The sequence below is a fragment of the Monopterus albus genome, unplaced genomic scaffold (genome assembly GCF_001952655.1).
Source record: "Monopterus albus unplaced genomic scaffold, M_albus_1.0 scaffold29.1, whole genome shotgun sequence".
Lineage (NCBI taxonomy): Eukaryota > Metazoa > Chordata > Actinopteri > Synbranchiformes > Synbranchidae > Monopterus > Monopterus albus.
The window spans coordinates 3,129,301-3,148,103 of NW_018127909.1; the positions used below are offsets into that span (position 1 = coordinate 3,129,301).

At 40.9% G+C, this 18,803-nt stretch overlaps 2 protein-coding genes across 5 annotated transcripts in view; both read left to right on the top strand.

Annotated features, from left to right (window-relative positions):
• Nucleotides 1-9,203, top strand: part of LOC109957965 (interleukin enhancer-binding factor 3-like) — a 14,065-nt gene extending 4,862 nt beyond the window's left edge. For 3 of the 4 annotated variants that reach the window (XM_020596228.1, XM_020596227.1, XM_020596229.1), the window contains exons 4-20: nucleotides 18-211; nucleotides 344-512; nucleotides 620-773; nucleotides 2,704-2,795; nucleotides 3,303-3,398; nucleotides 3,585-3,696; nucleotides 4,151-4,248; nucleotides 4,338-4,446; nucleotides 4,540-4,680; nucleotides 5,621-5,811; nucleotides 5,974-6,081; nucleotides 6,235-6,357; nucleotides 6,724-6,885; nucleotides 6,975-7,101; nucleotides 7,215-7,253; nucleotides 7,975-8,343; nucleotides 8,489-9,203. In XM_020596228.1, coding sequence (XP_020451884.1) covers nucleotides 18-211; nucleotides 344-512; nucleotides 620-773; nucleotides 2,704-2,795; nucleotides 3,303-3,398; nucleotides 3,585-3,696; nucleotides 4,151-4,248; nucleotides 4,338-4,446; nucleotides 4,540-4,680; nucleotides 5,621-5,811; nucleotides 5,974-6,081; nucleotides 6,235-6,357; nucleotides 6,724-6,885; nucleotides 6,975-7,101; nucleotides 7,215-7,253; nucleotides 7,975-8,343; nucleotides 8,489-8,598 — 2,394 coding nt within the window. In that variant the 3' untranslated portion in view covers nucleotides 8,599-9,203. The remainder of the gene's footprint in view (nucleotides 1-17; nucleotides 212-343; nucleotides 513-619; nucleotides 774-2,703; nucleotides 2,796-3,302; nucleotides 3,399-3,584; nucleotides 3,697-4,150; nucleotides 4,249-4,337; nucleotides 4,447-4,539; nucleotides 4,681-5,620; nucleotides 5,812-5,973; nucleotides 6,082-6,234; nucleotides 6,358-6,723; nucleotides 6,886-6,974; nucleotides 7,102-7,214; nucleotides 7,254-7,974; nucleotides 8,344-8,488) is intronic. The other variant, XM_020596230.1, reaches the window with a different exon arrangement.
• A 1,124-nt stretch (nucleotides 9,204-10,327) lies between these two features.
• Nucleotides 10,328-12,326, top strand: acp5a (acid phosphatase 5a, tartrate resistant). The gene is made up of 6 exons (XM_020596144.1): nucleotides 10,328-10,392; nucleotides 10,521-10,614; nucleotides 10,704-10,903; nucleotides 10,993-11,117; nucleotides 11,230-11,575; nucleotides 11,666-12,326. Exons 2-6 carry the CDS (start codon nucleotides 10,521-10,523, stop codon nucleotides 11,903-11,905), a joined length of 1,005 nt encoding a protein of 334 aa, XP_020451800.1. The 5' UTR covers nucleotides 10,328-10,392; the 3' UTR covers nucleotides 11,906-12,326.
• Nucleotides 12,327-18,803: the final 6,477 nt, after the last annotated feature.

Here is an 18,803-nt window from a genome sequence, read left to right on the forward strand (position 1 = left end):
TCTTTCCCTCAATTAAGGAAGCTGCATCTTCCGAGGTGCACCTGAGGCCATATGATCGTCATGTTATGGCCAAACACGTTGAAGTGTATCCTTCAGCAGAGGAGCTGGAGGCGGTGCAGAAAATCGTCTCCCATGTGGAGTGTGCTTTGAAGACTGTGTCTGACCAGTTGTGTACTCCAAAAGATTGCAAAGAAAATACAGAGGCAGAGAGGTGAGTGAGATGTCTGGATGGCAGTTGTCCCAATGATTAAAAAGTATATCAAATGGCGTTTTAAAAGCATTATGTTTTAGTTTTTTACTTAATATAAGAAAGTACTTTTTTTTCCTCCTCTAACAATAATAGTGATGATTCAAAAGAGCGTGTCTTGCGTGGAGTCGTGAGGGTGGGCCTAGTGGCCAAAGGACTCCTGCTAAAGGGAGACAAGGAACTGGAGCTGGTGCTGCTTTGTTCCAGCAAGCCTACAGTCACCCTGCTGAGACAAGTGGCTGAAAAGCTAACTGTACAGTTAGAGGTAGGAATGAGTTCCTGTAGTTGTTTTACAGCATTCTCCATGAAAACGTAATACACAGATGTGGAGTGAGATGATTTTTGAGATAATTTTGTACTTCTTTGTAACAGGCTATTGCAGTGGGGACATACACAGTAAGCCAGTGTCCACAGGATGCAGCCATTGCTGTCACAAGCACCAAGGAGTCACTGCTAACACTTACTATCCACCTGACATCCCCCCTTGTCAGGACAGAGCAAGAGAGTGAAAACACAGAAACAGAAGGTACGTCTGTTGGTCCAGCCCCCAGCTAGACTTCAGCTGCCACAGGCCACATCTTTGTGTTCTCATTATGAAGACACTGTACTGCTCCACTGATCTGTACCAATGTCTTAACAACATAGCTTATTCTTGTTGAAATGTTTTCATGTTTAAAGTGAAGGCTTTTTCAAGAATAACAAGTTACAGCGCGTATTGCATGTAGTTGATGCTGAACATGTACATTTGGCACCAGCTGCAGCAAAACTGACCGACAATAAAGACGCGTCTGTGGCTTCTCTGGTGACAGTTTAAATTCAGCCAGACAAGAAAAACCACAAAACCAACTAAATCATTGTTTATTCATAAATGACAGTTTTGGTTAGCGTTAGTGGAGGTTCTGTGTTAATCAACATAAGAAGTTACAGTGAGCTCATTTGAAGGTTAGGGGTGAATCTGCTGAAGCCCCGCATGACTAACCATACCAGTCTCAGTGCAGTTTAGTCCATTTCCTACATTGCACTTGGGGGGGCTACACAGTTAACATCATAATAACTGTGAGCATGTTATTAGCTTCCACAACTAGTTAGACTTAGTCTGCTAAAGTGCATCAAATCAAGTGCACAGGGAAACTGCCTGACTACTCATATGCATGTTATGTGTAGATTGTAATTTATAGGTCTCTTATATGCAAATGCAGTTGCTGCTGCATGTGGGAGACTTCCAGTAGGCAGGCGACCTACAGCTGTTGTGCAGCTTTTTTGTTTGGATTAATCACTTTTATTTGAGAACTTTACATAACTGGGGTGCTATTTTTAACACTGATTTCATATGAAGACTTACATTTTATTTAAATATTACAACATTTAATATGCAACTCTACACTTTTTTTTCCCCCCTAAATAAGCATGCATGTTCCTGTTGATAATCCATCGATACATCCATTATCTATGCTGCTAGTTCCTGAATAGGTTACGGGTGGCTGGAGCCAATCCCAGCTGAAACTGGATGAGAGGCAGGGCACAACCTGGACAGGTTGCCAGTCTATCACAGGGTTGACTCTTAGAGACAGACAACCACACACACACACACACACACACACTCACTCCTAGGGGCAGTTTAGAGGTGCCTATCAACCTAAGCTGCATGTCTTTGGACTGCGTGAGGAAGCCAGAGTACCTGGAGAGAACTCACGCAGGCACAGGGAGAACATGCAAACTCCAGCTGATAGTCATTTCAGTTAAACATTGTAATTTTGACTGTTATCGTGCAGATCTGTTGCACCACTACTTTACATCTGGCCACCTGCTTTTTATCTGTCGAGCCACTCATGCGAACATTCATTGTGGAACAGTGTGAAAATCAGTATTCAGAAAGATGAAATGGTGGTGTGTAGAAAATGAGCTAAAACGTGCACAAAACTGGTATGGCTCTTTGTGTTTCCAATCGTTTATAAGGCCTGTTTGAGCCACTGTTGGATTAGGGACTACATCAGTTTTGCTGCAGTGTGGGGTATACGTAAAGATTCTCTAAATGCTTGTGATTTACAGCTGACTGCCTTTTAGTATGTCAAGTTTTTTAGGAACGCTGGACCTTTGACCAACTGGACACACTGTCTCAGGATGGGGTGAAAGCAGTAAACCCAAGCCAAGGGGCTGAGGGAAGGGGGTGTTTATTGTAGTTCATCCAGTGCATACATTAACAACACGCCATGCAGTGTTGTAAATACTACTATGTCTTTAGGCTTCCACACTCACTCACTGTGGAGACATTAGCTGGGATCTATGACAGGTGACTGTAATGCTTGCTGGGACCAAAGATATACACATTAGCTGTTCAGAACCCCCTTTCCCTGCTGCTGGTGGTTTGTGGAAAGCTGCTGCTCCCTGAGCTGCGAGACAGAGCCGACCCCCTTGGTCAAACTGTACCTTTTCTTCTTACCCCACTTCGTCAATAGAAACGCGAACAGTCAACGATCCGCCGGACGTTCTGGACAGGCAGAAATGCCTAACTGCCTTGGCGTCTCTCCGCCACGCCAAGTGGTTCCAGGTTTGCATTCACGTCCTTTTTTTTTGTACATAAGGTTGAACTGTTTCTGTGAAAAACTTTTAATTTTCTCTCTGTTTAGACACAGTTACTGATTTTAACTGTGCGCTCAGTTGTTGTTGTTGTTGTTGATATAGTTTATAATTTGAGAATGTCGAAATTGAAGAGTTCTAGAACAGTTAAAAAGTGATCTGCTGATCCATACCAATGACAGGATTGGATAAGTCATTGGTATTGACTCCAGCTTGTAATTTGATTTTGTCAAAATGCTCTCAGCCAGACTGAGCTCTCTCAATGTCAACGTCACTACTGTACGACAAACAGCTTGTGGACTCATATGTCTAATATTTCTAACTGATGCATATTAGATTTACAGTTGATTTGGAGATGGCTCAGTTGTTTGGACCTTTTTGTGCTTGCTTTCTTTTCGGGGTTGTTCTGTGAACGCCCAGAAAGCACAGCGATGAGGTGATATCAGAATGATTGAATTGGTTTTGTTTGTGTCTTCAGGCCAAAGTCAGTGACCTGAGTTCTGCCGTTGTGGTGCTCCGTATCATGAGGGACTTGTGTAACCGTGTTCCTACATGGATGCCGCTCTCAGGATGGGTAAGAAAGCCCATGCACAAGATAGTAGCCACTATGTAGTTGTGTGTAAACCAACATAATTTGTGCGAATTTCTTTCCGGCTCTGTGATCAAAAACCTCTTTTTTGGGGTTATGGTTGTTTGTTTTTTAATTGAGTGGCACCATTATAAATAATTAACATACTCTTGGCTCTTTTCCCCCACACAGCCTCTTGAACTGCTGGTAGAGAAGGCTATCGGTACAGCAGAGAGACCAATGGGAGCAGGCGAGTCCCTCCGCAGGGTTTTAGAGTGTGTCGCCTCTGGAATCCTCTTAGAAGGTGAGATTTTTATTGAGTTGTCAAAAGGGCTTTTTATTGGCAAGAATCTGGCGATACAGTACACATCATGATACAGGGGTTACAATTCGATATATTGCAATACTGTAAACAAGGCGATATCTAATTTTCGAAAAACGGTCATAAAATAAGCAACACACCACCATATGCATAAAATCTCATGTAAAAAAAAAAGTTTTACTTCTTATGCAGTCAGAACAGGGATCTGCATTTGTACATTGGTCATAGTCCCTGTAACATCCAGCAGCATAGCACTACTTGGCATTTGAGCTATGAATTAAAAACTGATGGTGTGTTTTTGAGAATCAAAGTATCTCAAAACAGAATATCACATTACTCAAGTGTGTCGATATTTTCTTACAGTTGTCAAACTAACATCAGTGATTATACACTGGAATTAACATTAATGTACCGTGTTATCTGTATCTGACGCAAGACGGCCCTGGAATTAAAGATCCATGTGAGAAGGAACCTGTTGATGCCACTGCATGTCTGACTCTGCAGCAGCGTGAAGACATCACACACAGTTCTCAGGTAAGATGAGACCGCTAATGTATACAAGCAGTAGTTCACCCGTATTATTAAACACTGGAAATAGAGCCTGACTTTTATATTTTCCCCAGTTTGCCTTGAGGCTGTGTGCATTTGGACAGATGCACAAAGTATTGGGGATGGACTACAAACCTGTAAAGCCCCGGAAATCACTGGGAGCCAGCGGCAGAGAAGGCACAGGTACCTAGTGAGCTGTGTCCTTTTCCCTTTAGGTGCAGTTTAGTTAACACTTTGATGAGGAGATCTGTTTTTTTTTTGTTTTTTTTGATGCAGCCCAGATACCATCTGCTGGACATCCCAGCCTGCCGGCTAAGAGACCTTATGCAGCTGTGGAGAAAGAAGAAGAAGATGCTCATCTCAACAGCAAGCAGAGGAAGTTTCTGAAGTTCCAGAAGCGATTTAAGAGGAAATCATGTTAGTATTGCGTATCAGAGGCCATGGTCTAGGCCGAGTCTTTTAACTGGCCAATGATCCCCTGTTGCTGTGGGTACATGACCTACAAGATGTTAGGAGAAAATGGCCCAGATTAAAGTCGTTATCGTTAAATCATGACCCTGACATTTCAGAGACATTGTAATATATGATTTTGTATTTCACTTTAAATGGGCCAAATTCATGGACATTTTCAGTGTAATTTTAGTTCTTTTTTTCTATTTTATCTGTAATGATAAAATAGAAATATTTTATCAGTTTTTAGAAATGCATTATGAATGCAGCCTGAGTGAACTTGTGCTGACATGCCAGTCTATCATGTAAACCTTTCTAAATCTAATGCAATACAATACCTGTGCCTAATAAACTGTTAACACTGCATGTGACAACTGCAAAAATAGATTGCTGAGTAACAGGCCATATTTTTCAAAAATCAATCATCTAATGGCACAATTCTAACTGTAATTTTGCAACAAAATGCCCCCAAAGTGTAGTGTTATCAAAGGTTGGATTTACATTTTCAAAGTGGGGGGGGGGGACTTTTAGCATACATGAACAATGTGAACCTATCCTACAACCATAAGTGTATGAGTACACAATGGGACTGATCTGTGTGATCAGACACATGGAAACACTGCAGCCCCTGTGCCACTGACGCTGGCCCCTTAACCGTATGTGCTGTTTTTCTCTAAACTAAATTAGGTAATATTTAGGCTCTGCTGACAGAAACCTAGCGTATTAGTACAAAAACAATATTTTGTGAATGTGCTAGAGATAAAACAATTCAAAGGTATCGTATTTGACAAATACAAGTAATAAAATGAGAAAGTGCTGCTAAATACCCACTTATTTTGTGTCATTCTTCAAATATATTAATTTATTTGATTGCGCTTATTTCTCTTTCTGCTACTTTTCCCTGTAGTCAATGATGATTTTAGCATGAATGCTGTGATGCGTTTGAACCAGTACAGACCTGGCCTGGACTACCGGCTTACATCTCAGACTGGTCCAGTCCACGAACCGGTCTTCACAATGGCAGTGGACTTAAATGGGAAGACCTACGAGGCCACAGGGCCCTCCAAACGAGCTGCCAAGCTTAATGTAGCCACCAAGGCAAGACTTGTATTTCTAGCCACATAAACTGACTTTTTTTTTTTCTTTTGCGTCTGGCAGTATTCTTCTCCATTGCAGTCTAACCTGTGTACATGAACAAAGAAAGACTTGTTGCTCTTTCAGGGTCCTGTCAGTTAATGTTTTGACTTTTGTCATTCAAAGGTCCTGCAAGATCTTGGCCTTCCAATAGGCTCAGAATCTAAATCTGTGTCCAGTAGTGAAGCTGAGGGAACTCAGGAACCACCCACCACTTCTACACTGTCAGAAGATGTATGTACTGTATCTCAGTTCTCTCTGGAGCCTCTTTTTAGAAACTCCCATACAGTAAAGCTGTCTCAACATTTGCTTCCCTCAGAAAGAAGAAGTGATGCTGTATGTGATCTGTTTTTGAGTAAAGGGCTTACAGTTGCATGCATTTATCAGGGTCCCATATTGACCAAAAATGGCAAGAACCCTGTGATGGAGCTGAATGAGAAGCGTCGCAGCCTGAAGTATGAACTGTCTGCAGAGACGGGGGGCTCCCATGAAAAGTGTTTCGTCATGGAAGTGAGTCTGCAGTTATCACATGTATGAGACAAAACTGAAGAGATTAAAAATTAAAAAATGTCTCTTTTTTTTTTTTTTTTTCTTTACTTTCCCTGTGTGTAATGATGCTTGGGAATAAAACAAACCTTTTTAAGGGGATGTCCACAGTGGCTGGCTCTGCTCTGCATTACAGCTGTGATGTCTCATGTGCACGTACATGCATATCCCATAGAAAAAGACATTCACACTTGTGTAAATTGATAACGCCCTTGTGTGGGAAAGATTTGATCATTTCTGACTGTGCTGGTAAAATTTAATAAGAAAAAAACTACAATAGGAAGTAATTCTTGCTGATTTGAACTCGAATGACTCTTTCCTGTCTCTTAGGTGGAGGTTGATGGGCAGAAGTTCAAAGGGAGAGGCTCTAATAAAAAGGAGGCGAAAGCCTATGCTGCCCTCGCAGCCCTGGAAAAGCTGTTCCCTGATGACAATGAGGGGTCAAACACAAACAAATATTTTTCAAAGAAGAAGGTCACCTATACTGACATGGTAAGTTATTTAGCTCAAACTTAGATTTTAATTGACTTGATTTTTGAGGACACTTCACATGAAATGTCCTGCCTTTTCCTGCCCAACAGCACATCCCGGGGTTTGGCACTATCCGTGGCATTCCTTCCGACTCTGGGTCTCGTGGCTGGGTTCCCACCAGAGGTAGAGGCAGAGGCCGTGGCAAACCGTTTCCTTCAGGACCCAGCTATAACAAGAGTAAGGAATCTTACGCTCACTAAGTGTCTTCCTAGTTTGTCAAAGACAAAATAGGATTCCTAAAAATGTGCTTCTTAAGCCTAAATATTTCTTTCTTTCCTTTATTTTAAAAGCAAGCTACAGTTATGAGAGCAGCACTGGCAGAGGCTATCGTAAGTATACACTGGTCATCACTGGTAGCTTTGTGCTGTTAGGTTGTCATGTCATGTTTTTTTGTTTGTGTTTTTGGTGCATGTACTGAATAGCAAAGATAAGAATTACTGTTACAAATATAGCACTCCTGTTTTATTTATAGCACTTCCAGTGGATTGTTGTTTAATACTTCCTGGTTTTTAGTTTTAAAGTTATGGAGAAGTGATGTTGAAATTAGGAATGTAAGTAAGTAAATACGGCTGAACATTATTGATGCTGTGCATATCTTGCATGTGAAGTTAGTCTGTTGTCACGCTCCATTTTCTTTTGATGTGTGTTTTTTTAGTTTGCACCAAGAGAGAACAATGGCAGCAGGCGAAATGAAGCCGATTAATCAATACATTGGTTGCTAGAAAAATGTTGACAAATCAGATAATTGTTTTATTTTTTCCCCAAACATGCTAACTTTTTATTTTTTTAGTCTTCTATGATAGTAAACTGAATGTCTTTGGAGTTTTGGACTGTTGTTGACAAAATGAGCAGTACATGTGGGTTGTGATGGACATTGATCACTGTTTTCAGATGTTTATATATAGACTATACAGTTGAAAAAAAATCTGCAGATTGTTTGATCATAAAAACAATTGGTCATTGTAGCTGTAGCACCAAAGGAAGATTAGACAAAGTTGGAAACAAATGTATAATAGTGGCACTCTGATTTTGTTTGAACTGTCTTTTCAGATAAACTGTATGGTAATCACACAGCAAGCACCACAGGTAAAGGCACGGGCGCCAGCGCATCAGCCACTAACATTGGCTATGGCACCTTTTACCCAGAGAGCAGCAGCAGCACCACCACCACCACAACCACCACCTACTCATCCCCACCCATCTCCAGCTCCAACTCTAACTCCAGCACCACAAAGGGCGAGAGCTACCAGTCGATGCCTCCCCCCACTGATCAGGAGAGCCCCTACAGCTACGGATATGGAGATGAGAAGAAGAAGATGCTGACCCAAGGTCAGACTGAGGGCCCGGGAGGAAATTACTCCATGTACAGCACAGCTTACCCCAGCTCAGTGACAGGGGGCCAGGTGTATAATAGTTACGGTGAGTGAATCCATCCTTGTCAAATAGAACCTGCTCCTCAGTCCCTGATTACACCTACAAATGATCCATTGATGCATTTAGGTGCTGTATAAACAAACAAAGAGATAAAGGGAATTACACCTCTCAATTTGATGTTCTTCCACAGGTTGGGGAGACCCGGCATCCTGGGGGAATCAGCAGGGCTATGGCATGTACCAGGACTATGGAGGACAAAACCAAGGCTCATACTCTGGATATAGCAACATGAATTACTAAGCATGACGTATTGTGCAGCCTTTCTAACCTCACTTTGCCATCCTTTGACTTTTGATTTATTCTTCACCCTCAGTGATGATCCTGGGACTGGAAAAAAAGAGACTTTGTGTTGGAATTTAGCTGTTTTTGTTTTGTTGCCCTTCACCCCAGTTGTCGGGTAAAAACTGTTTTAGGTGACATGCAACTTTCTGATTTGACTTTGTTCCCTTTTAACTTCAAGTCACCATCTACATGTTAATGTATACAGTAACAGGTTTATCATTATGTGTTTTGTTTTTGTTTTGTTTTTTTAAATCGCGTGTACTGGTTCTGTATCACTGTGGTTTTTAGTTGGAACCTGTAGTTTTGAACTAGACATTTGTTCATTTGTGTCATGCTGAATGCAGTTAAATTTGCTTGTAAAATAAATGAGTGTTATTTTGAAGCTACTGACCATCAGTTTGCCAATTCACAAACAAGTACAGTCTAGTTGTATGTAGTGAGATTTTAGAGCTTTGCTTTTCATTTGCTACGTTGGATGAAGCTCCACAGTTCAGATTGGAACAGCCATTTGTTGGATTGTGTAAAATCTATAAAGCTGTGAAAAATGGGTCAACCTGAGCTTCCATTAAAAATGCCAGAGGATTTCAAATATTACTATCTAGCATTTGCACAGTATCACCATGGAGATTTCAAAGGGAATTGTCCAAATAGAAGCAACAGAGGGTGAGGTAACGACCCACACTTCCTAAAATGAAACTTCATTAGATCTTTCATTAGACTGTCCTGATCAACAAATGCTCATCTCTCCACTCTGTAACACAGGCTTTCTTTCTTTATCACAGAGATAACATAATGGCATCAGTTTGATGTCATTAGGGTGATTTTCTGTTGAAAGCCTCCTCCTGAGCCACAACACATATCATTCAAATGTTCTGATAGGCTATGTATTAGGAAGATGTTTGAGCAATCTATGTAAGGCAAAAACACAAAACTGCCTATATAATTTGCTCATGCTGACCTTTTGTTGTGCTTTTTGTTAACCATTAACCAATTGAAACAAACTTAGCTGGCTACATTTCTTATTCTCAAATGATCCAAAAACATGGAAATAGATGGAAAAAAATAACGGAAGATGGTGATTAATGCTGAAGTGGAAATAGTGGAGTCTGGACACCAGTTATAACAATCGTTACAGATCACACATGGCCCAGATGACCCTCCAGTCGTGGGACTGAGTCAGGTTGTGAGCAATGGTCATACCCCTGCAGCGTGTCCCGAGGCCAGTCCTCCTGCCTCTTCTCTTCCAGGAATGCTGATAAAAGGCAGGTAGGACAAGCACAGTGAGGACTGTGTCCCATCAGGTGGGCCTGAGCACACATTAGCACTAATCAGCTGTAAGTGTTTTATCTTTGACATTATTATCTCTGCTCATTGACAGCTACTCTTCATGTAATCATGTTGTTTGTCTTGTCAGGTACCTTCTCTTTTGAAAGGAGTATGGGATTAGATTCTACTTTTTTGCTTAAATTGATTAATGTAATTCATTTGTGGTTAACTTGTATGTTTCATAAATGGCATGTTGTTATGCAAAAGAGGCTCTAATGCCGTGAAATGTTTAAACAAACATGACCTTTGAACCCCTTAGCTTCATGCACATGGCTGTTTTGATTAGCTTTTACAAGCTCAGGCTGGGACGTGCCAGTTTCAGGCTGCAGCCAATCACATGTCACCTTTAGGCATAAAAAAAGTAAGAGCGTGTTGTTGCTTACAGAAGCAGGAAGGAAGCAGAGATCGGAATGCACAACTCGCACGGTATCACCAGTTTTGTTGGTTATCTATCACCTGACTTTTGGTTGACTAATTTCCTTGTTTTCTTTTTAGGCTGTGTTTAGTTCTGCAGCTATCTGAAGTCCTGAATTTGTTTGTTTTTATCTTTAAAGATGGCATTTACACTGGTATCGATCTTAATTGCTGCCATCCCTGTGGCTTACTGCTATCCTACTACTGCCTTTCAAGACCTGGTGGGAGTTTCCAGTAAGTATTGTTCCACACTGTCTTGTGAACAACTCTTTTTGCTCCTCAGATTCTCAGCTTTTACGACTTTGTGTTCTGTGCCCTTACAGAAAACAGAACTTCCATTAAGTTCCTGGCTGTAGGAGACTGGGGTGGTTTGCCTTATCCCCCGTATGTCACTGATGTAGAGAAAGCTACTGCTCAGGAAATGGGCAAAATAGCAGAGCAGATGGGAGCTGACTTTATTCTGGCCCTTGGTGATAACTTCTATTACAAAGGTGTGACGAGTGTGGATTCTCCCCGGTTTCAGGTCAGTTCAGTTTATCTGGAAATGAAAGTGACTATAAAAGGGTGGACATGATTGACTAGGTTTCTCATTTGAATCTTCTACTGTATCAGGAAACGTATGAGTCTGTGTACACTGCAAAGTCTCTCCAAGTCCCCTGGTATGTGATTGCTGGCAATCATGATCATGCAGGGAACGTTAAAGCCCAGATTGACTACAGCAAAAGATCTAACCGATGGTAAAGAACATCTTTAAAACAGCTGTATCCTGATCAGAATTCATACATCTAGTACGAGTCTTAAACTGTCGATGGGGAAACATTTAATTGAACATTACTTTTGTTATCTCAGGAAATTCCCATCTTATTATTATGAGCTGAACTTCCACATCCCCAACACCGGGAAGACCCTGACCATCATTATGCTCGACACAGTCATGCTGTGCGGCAACTCTGACGACTTCACAGATGAGAAGCCCCGAGGACCATTGAATGAGGTGGATGCCAACCGTCAGCTGACCTGGCTGGAGGAGAGGCTGGCTCTGTCCAAGGCAGACTTCCTGCTGGTAGCAGGCCACTACCCTGTGTGGTCCGTGTCTGAGCACGGGCCCACACAGTGTCTGCTGCAGAGCCTTTATCCCCTGCTCAATAAATACAATGCCACTGCCTACCTCTGCGGTCATGACCATAACCTGCAGGTAGGTTCATGTGAAGTATGTTGCCTACATTTCTGGTATTAATTTCCCTTTTTCAAAAATGGGTTCACTCCCTTCTCTTTGTCCCTACAGTATATTGAGGAGTCTGGTATAGGCTACGTGGTGAGTGGTGCAGGAAACTTCCTGGATCCTGATGTCCGTCACTGGAATAATGTTCCCAAAGGTTCTGTGAAGTTCTTCACCGGCCAAGCTTCAACAATGGGAGGCTTCGTTCATGCAGAAGTCACGAAGGACAAGATGACCGTGACCTACTTCCAGGCTAAAGGCACTTCCCTCTTTCGCACGGTCCTCTCTCACAGGAAGTTTGAGTAGATGACCTAGCCAAAGGGAAGGCTGAGGTTATCAGTGTTGGTCTGCAGTGCAGTTTAGAATCAAAGGAATGACTGTTAATCTGGTGTTTTAAAACGCTGGCATTTTAAAGCATTTAATTCCTTCATTTTTAAGAGAATCAGCTAGATATGTGTAAAGTAACTGTATATTGAGTGACTAAATGGATTGTGAAGAATGTGTCTTGTCAGCTTAGTTGCAGTCTTGTGACTTATCTCCAAATGATCTGGTTGGAGGGGACTGGAGGGCTGTGACGGAACCTTTAGAATTTCTTTTTTTAAAATAAAATTGCTTTGTTCTGCTGAGAATTGATCTGTTGTTCTGAGCAGCAGTTTACAGGCTGACAGCTTGGCTTTAATAAATGTGAACATTTTTACTGGGGTCTAATACATGTTTCAAGAAACTACAGCCTTTAAGTTACTCAAGTTCACACCTCCTTATAGAACGTGATTCTCTAGCCTGCAGTGCACCCATACAAATGTTTAATTAGTGCTCAAATAATGCAGTCAGATCTGAACACATGGACAGGACTTAACCGTCTGTCTTAACCACCATCTGGCTACTACAGGGTTACTGACTATTGCTTAGTGCCACCGTGATCTAATTAGGGTGTGCTACAGTCTGCTGGTGTCTGGTATCATCAGGCTGAGAGCCGACAGCTGACAGGACTGAGTCAGTGCCAGTAAGAAATCAGCCAAGTTGTCAACTGAGGATGAAGGACAGGTGAGGTAAAAAAAAGCCTTGCCTGGTTGCACATCAAGTCAGACAGACTGATGATTGTTAACTATGCGCATTTGCATCAATTATATGCATGTATATGTTGACCTCTCACCTCCAGGGGTTGGTTGCATGTCCATCAGAAAGCACCTCACCAGTGATGCATCAGTGTCACTGAGCACATTCACTGGTAATATCTAATTTAATAGCTATGAAAGTGGGACAAAATAACTTTACTAAAAAGACCATGAATAAAATTAGACTCATGCTCATTAATCTATTGCCCAGGTGCATGCTGGGAGTGTTCTCAACACACTGACTGTAATGAACCAAAACTTGGTAGGAAATCATATGTTAAAGAAGAACCTCATATGTGTAGTTCATGAAATAAAAGGTTTGGCAGATTGACTAGTCAGATCATGTACACTGATACAGCCTTTCAGTTGTGAGTTTCAAAATGCTGCTCTTTAGTTTTTGCTAAATGGAAACACTGTTTTACTCATTCTGTTTGTCTGAACTATATAGCAACAGGCCATGGTCTCAGCTTTCTAACTAAACGATTTGCTTGAATCTCTCATGAAGATGGAAAAGCAAAACATTTCATTTTATTTCATTCACTTGTAGCTTCCACTACCCGCCCCCACCCACTCCATCTGTTTCTTTACATTCCCTCACTGGGCTACATCTTCTCACCAGTGCACCCCACAGCCTGTTCAGCTGCAATACCAGTGATACTCAACATCTGTGCATCTGTTTTCCATGAAGAGTGCTGGAAACATCTGTATGTTGAATGCCTCTCCGACACAATGCTGCTGTTTGCCTTTCCTTCAGATACGGTATGTTGAATGCCTCTCTGACACAATGCTGCTGTTTGCCTTTCCTTGCCAGTTATGCCATGTAAACCAGGAAAGTCAGCATAAACACCTCTGCCCGAAACGCCTGCTGTTATGTGAGACCCACATCTCACACATGTCAATCATGCAGACCCACTCTGCTGCACTGAACTTCCACACATCATTTCTGCTACACTCTGTTGGAAACAATCCCTGAACTGAATCAATCCTGTCATATAACAAGAACAACAATGTTGTCCATTCAGAATGGGCTGCAGATGTCAGATTATCTAATTCCACAGCTCTAAAGTAATAAAAGGATGCTGTGTTAAAGGATAAGCTGCTCATCTAATCCTCTCTCCCTAATCGCTCTCCCTGTCTAAATACAGGCACTCTGGGTTTCACAGATGGAATGAGCTACAGTATGTCAACTTAATGAGATCTTTCAAAACAAAATACAATGAAATAAAATGAAATTAAATTTAAACAAAGATAATGTTAATACAACGAGAAGGTGGAATAATCTCCTTTCTAGTTCAGTATGAGTACAGACAGAGAAAAAGGGAAATGAATAATAGCACTGATATAATGCTAGTGTGTACTTGTTTGTGATGATACAACCTTCGTGTGCTTTTAATAGGCCTGGACTTCTGAAACAACCGAAATCCTGCTTAAGGTGGGCCCCAAACTCTGTCTGCATTTTTTGATACCAATAAGCAAAAACAGAACTGCATGTCTTCTGCAGTTACATTCTAAACACACTTAACAGTTCAGCAGATATAGGTTGAATGAATCACAGACCAAAATAGCTGGAGTTAATTACTATATTTCGGAAGCTTCTGTTTTTGAATTAATCTTGTGCACATTTTAGCTACTTTTAAAAGGTATCACACAGTCACCTGAAAGCAGTCACCCTATTACTTAGTAAGTTACAGTAGGTTGATCCTCGTAAAGAGGAAATATTTAGTACCAGAGTAAGATGGAGACACGTGTTAGCAAACATGAACTTAGTAGACATCCACCTTTATTTCACACAAGAATTCAACACAAACCTCCTGTAAGGTGCTTGTGGCTCTTCAGCACATCAGGTATTCTGAAAATATACTGTGTAAATGATATGGTCACCGAAACAGTGATGCTTTAAGACATCATTCGCCGAAGTCAACAACACACCCATGTTCATGGTCAAACATTAACAAATAAAGAGTTTGGATTATTTTATGCTGAGTATGGCCACAGGCTCCTCATAACTACGTTTGAAGTTTGCCAAATCAGACCTTACACTCAAACAGATGTAACAGCTCAGACTGCTGTGAAAGTCTGGCAGGAGAAGGAGAATAATCATGATGGTAGCTTGGCACAAATCCACTGGGAAAATGAACAAGGCTTCCCCACCGAGCATCCCTGGCTGTTTGGTCTCGGTCAAATCCAGAGATCAGTTATTCCAACAGAAGGAAGTCCATTCACCCAGACTGGCAAAATAAAAAGTCTTAATGCATAGTTTCTGTTGCTCATATGGTGTTGCTGCATTTGTGACATTCGAGTGTGATCTTTCCCAAAAATTGATCAACTTTTTCAAACATCTTTAAAAAGAAAACAAGTAAAAGGTGAGGCAGAGGGAAAACACAGAGCTAAATAAGCTAACGAAGAACTAAGTGAGTAGGGGAAAGCAGAACCATTAAAGATGCACCGTATGAAAACTTGACTTGGATCCTTTCCCTTATGCATCACTCTCCTTTGGTACTGGCTGATTGGAGGACGGGCTGCTGATACTGAGAGAGGTGGGTAAAAATGAAGGTATGTATGGGATGACTGCCATCAGAGGGCTGGTCTGTGGATTCTCATCTGGGGGTGTCATGGGGATGATGACACTGTCCTGGTCCCACACGTGAAAGGCATTTGGGTGGGAGTGGCTGAGGGCAGGCGGTATGTGCAGCAGGCTGAGTCCCTCCACCTCTCCATCTTTTTTCAGGTCCTCATCGACGGGGCCCAGCAAACAGTCTGCAGATGTATAGAAGTGGAGGGAACAGATCATAACACTGTAGTGTATCCCTACATCCCAGTCCCACCACTCTAAAATAACAGTGACACAGGCTTTAAAATTCTCTTTAATAAGTCCCACTGTTTTAAAATACATTAGTAGCAGTTGTAGAAATTCAACTTGATCATTGCTGCACTTTTGTTCCATCCCCAAGAGAAAAGACTTGGAGAAATCAATTTTCTCCTCTGTTTTTCAAGTTATAAAGAGATATTTGATGTAGAGACAGCACAGGTTTATACAACAATAAGCTTTTACTGCCTCTACTATGTTATTTGCCTCTACTGGATAATGTGGCGGTGGGGAGCAGTACAGAATACAAATCAGTACCACTGTAACTGCTCCTGCCAGACTCTCACAGCAGTCCAAGCCAAAATTTATATAAAGAACACCCAAATGAGAAGTGCCTGGTAGCTTTCCTTATATTTCCAATTTCAAAGTATTGTGACATTTAACAATTTAAAAGTTTAATATTTGAGAGTTCATAATTAGCTTTGCCTAACTCGTCTCAGGTATTGAGCAACATACAGATACAAAAGCAAAACAACCAAATGTGATAAAAACCTCAGATATGTTTGTGAGCTGACACTGAGCTGCATCATTCAACTGATTCTTTTAATTGTTGTTTTATTCCCTATATTCATGGAAGCAAGACCCTTTTTTTATGTTATAGTGAATCATATTGTTGTACATCTCTCATCACTCATTTGACAATCACATCAAACTAAGAACAGCTCAAGAAACAATTTACTTTTGCCATCACAACCCCCAAGCTGAGGCAACCTTTTTTAAACTATAATTTCACACATGATCGTGCTTTATTATATTTATGTCTGAACATAGACAGCACAATATTATATGACTATTAAGGTTATGTAGACATCAAGAAAAGTACTGGAATAAAACTAAGATGAGACAGCTGCTACCTCCAATAGACCTGACTACCTGTTATGTCCAGCATGAGATCTTTGATGAGGTGGCCCACGATAGCATACGCCACAGCAACTACAACCAGGGCAGCCATCAGGAGGTAAAGAACAGGCTTGGGTAGCTGGATGAGGTCCCTGGGAGGAGGCTTGTACTCCATATACAGAGGCTCCATATTCTGAACCTGATACTGGAATGACTGCCCGCCTTCGTCTGTGTAGTTGAAGCTGTCCATATCCCCAGAGCAGGAGCCTCCTGTGAGCACTAGCTATTCCATTATATTCAAAGCGAAAATGTTCCTAATTCCACTTGCTGAGATGTCACAAGTTTAGTTCTACTGCGTAAAAATAACATAAAATATTTACATTTTATTGTGTAATTAACTTCAATATAAGATAGAAGACTGTAAAACATTTATCTAGAAATATCATTAGAATGTACTTTTATTTATTTAAGGCATAAAGAGTTGCTTTTCTTAACCAACATGAAAATAGGCCAGCGAATCAATTCCACCCACCTGTCAAGACCAGGTTTTTGCAGCTTCCATATGAAACACATTTGAATCTTTCCAGGGGGAGTTCAACGTTTCAAAGCAACAATCATGTACTGTCATTAGTATCATGCTGCCTGTGTTGCCTCCCTGTTGCGTGCTGTGTCCTCTGTGCTGAAATAATCCGGGCTGTGGGAGAGGAAGGGAGGGATTACACTTCGAATCACTGCAACAATCAATAAATCCTTCAACCCATCCCAGATTACTTAATCCACAACAAGCAATCTGAGCAAGTGCTATTTCTATCCTGTAACTCTCACACACATTAGAAGCGTCCACACACATATACATATTTCTTAGTTGTTTAATGTAATCAGAAATACAGCTTTCATAATGACTTACTCACTGGAAAGGTTGAAATCAATTGATCTGTCTCTGTTCTTCTCACTACTGTAAAATCATTTCTCATCGTCCTCTGTGGGTCTCTGTAAACGCCTGATTCAATGTGAGGTTTTCTGTCCATATCCTAGGCTAAATGGAGAAAATACATTTCTAAGTTAAATGGGGGCTATAGAATGAATGAACTGGTGGAAATAAGTGAATTCAATACTGGAAAATCTGAGGTAGGCATCTTATTTCCATTTTGTACTATTTTAGTCCACAACGTGTAAATATTGTTTTATGCCTTTAGTTACACTAACGTGACCGCTGAATTAGTTATCATTTGCAGAGATTTAAAAGTTATGATAAAATGTTGGATTCACCTTTTTGCCCCAAAACCCGAGAAATGATATTTAAATATAAAGTAACACTATTAAAGGGGCTACATGAGTATTTTCTAAATTATGAGAGCTTATGCATTTAGCTAATACACACAGGCTATTTACAGATTCGCTCACACAAGCGTTCATAGTGATATCACCGGGAGCAACGTCGGGTTCAGTGTCTTGACCACAAGGTACATGTGAACCACAGAGGTCGGGGATCAAACTGACGACCCTAGGACCAGGGAACGACACATTGATTTTTTTTTTAACAGAACTGTATTAGAACATGTAAAACGTACAAAAACAGGTTGCAGGATTTAGGCTTGTTAACAATAAACAACTAAATGGAGACGGCACTAGCTAGCAAGATACCCACTGTACATTAGTACCTAAGTTAATGCTAGCTACATAGCTAGTTAGCTAGTTACCCCGTTCTAACAACAATGTTGCGACCTTAATAGCCAAAGAAATATAGGTAACACCATAAGTCATGTTTGTAACATACTGTGAAATGTATGTTATATAACATTTTCATGGATTAACTAGTTTGCAAGTCTGAAGCTAAAGGCAAGTTTGACCTTTTTATGGCCAGCTAAAGGTGTTTGTAGCTAGCGCTAACTTTGCCAGCTGTGACAGACTTGTCAACTAACCAGTTCATTTTGTTATAATGTTTCATAGAAACAGTAAATTCCTTTTGAAGACACTTAAATTGCGATTGAAGTGATATTAACATATTTCTAACAGGTGTGACTTGAAAACCTCGACTCGGACCAAAATGGACTTTTTCTATGAGGACCGAACTTCACCGTCCACCTCCGTGTCCACTCCCAATAACGAACAGGACGACTCATACATGGTAACACGTAATTATAAAGTTACAGCTATCCGCTCCTGAAAGTAACATTCACGAACAAGATCCTTATGTTGTGTGAACAAGTTACTGTCTTCTGAGAACAAGATGTGGCAGCCTACTATATGTTTTGTTTCATTCATAAATGGATGACATAATGAACTCATGGAAAAAAAAAAGACATTATAATAATAATTGGTTCACATAATATGTCCTGTTCTCATGTTGCCTCAGATGATATTTTCCCAAAGTAACATTTTG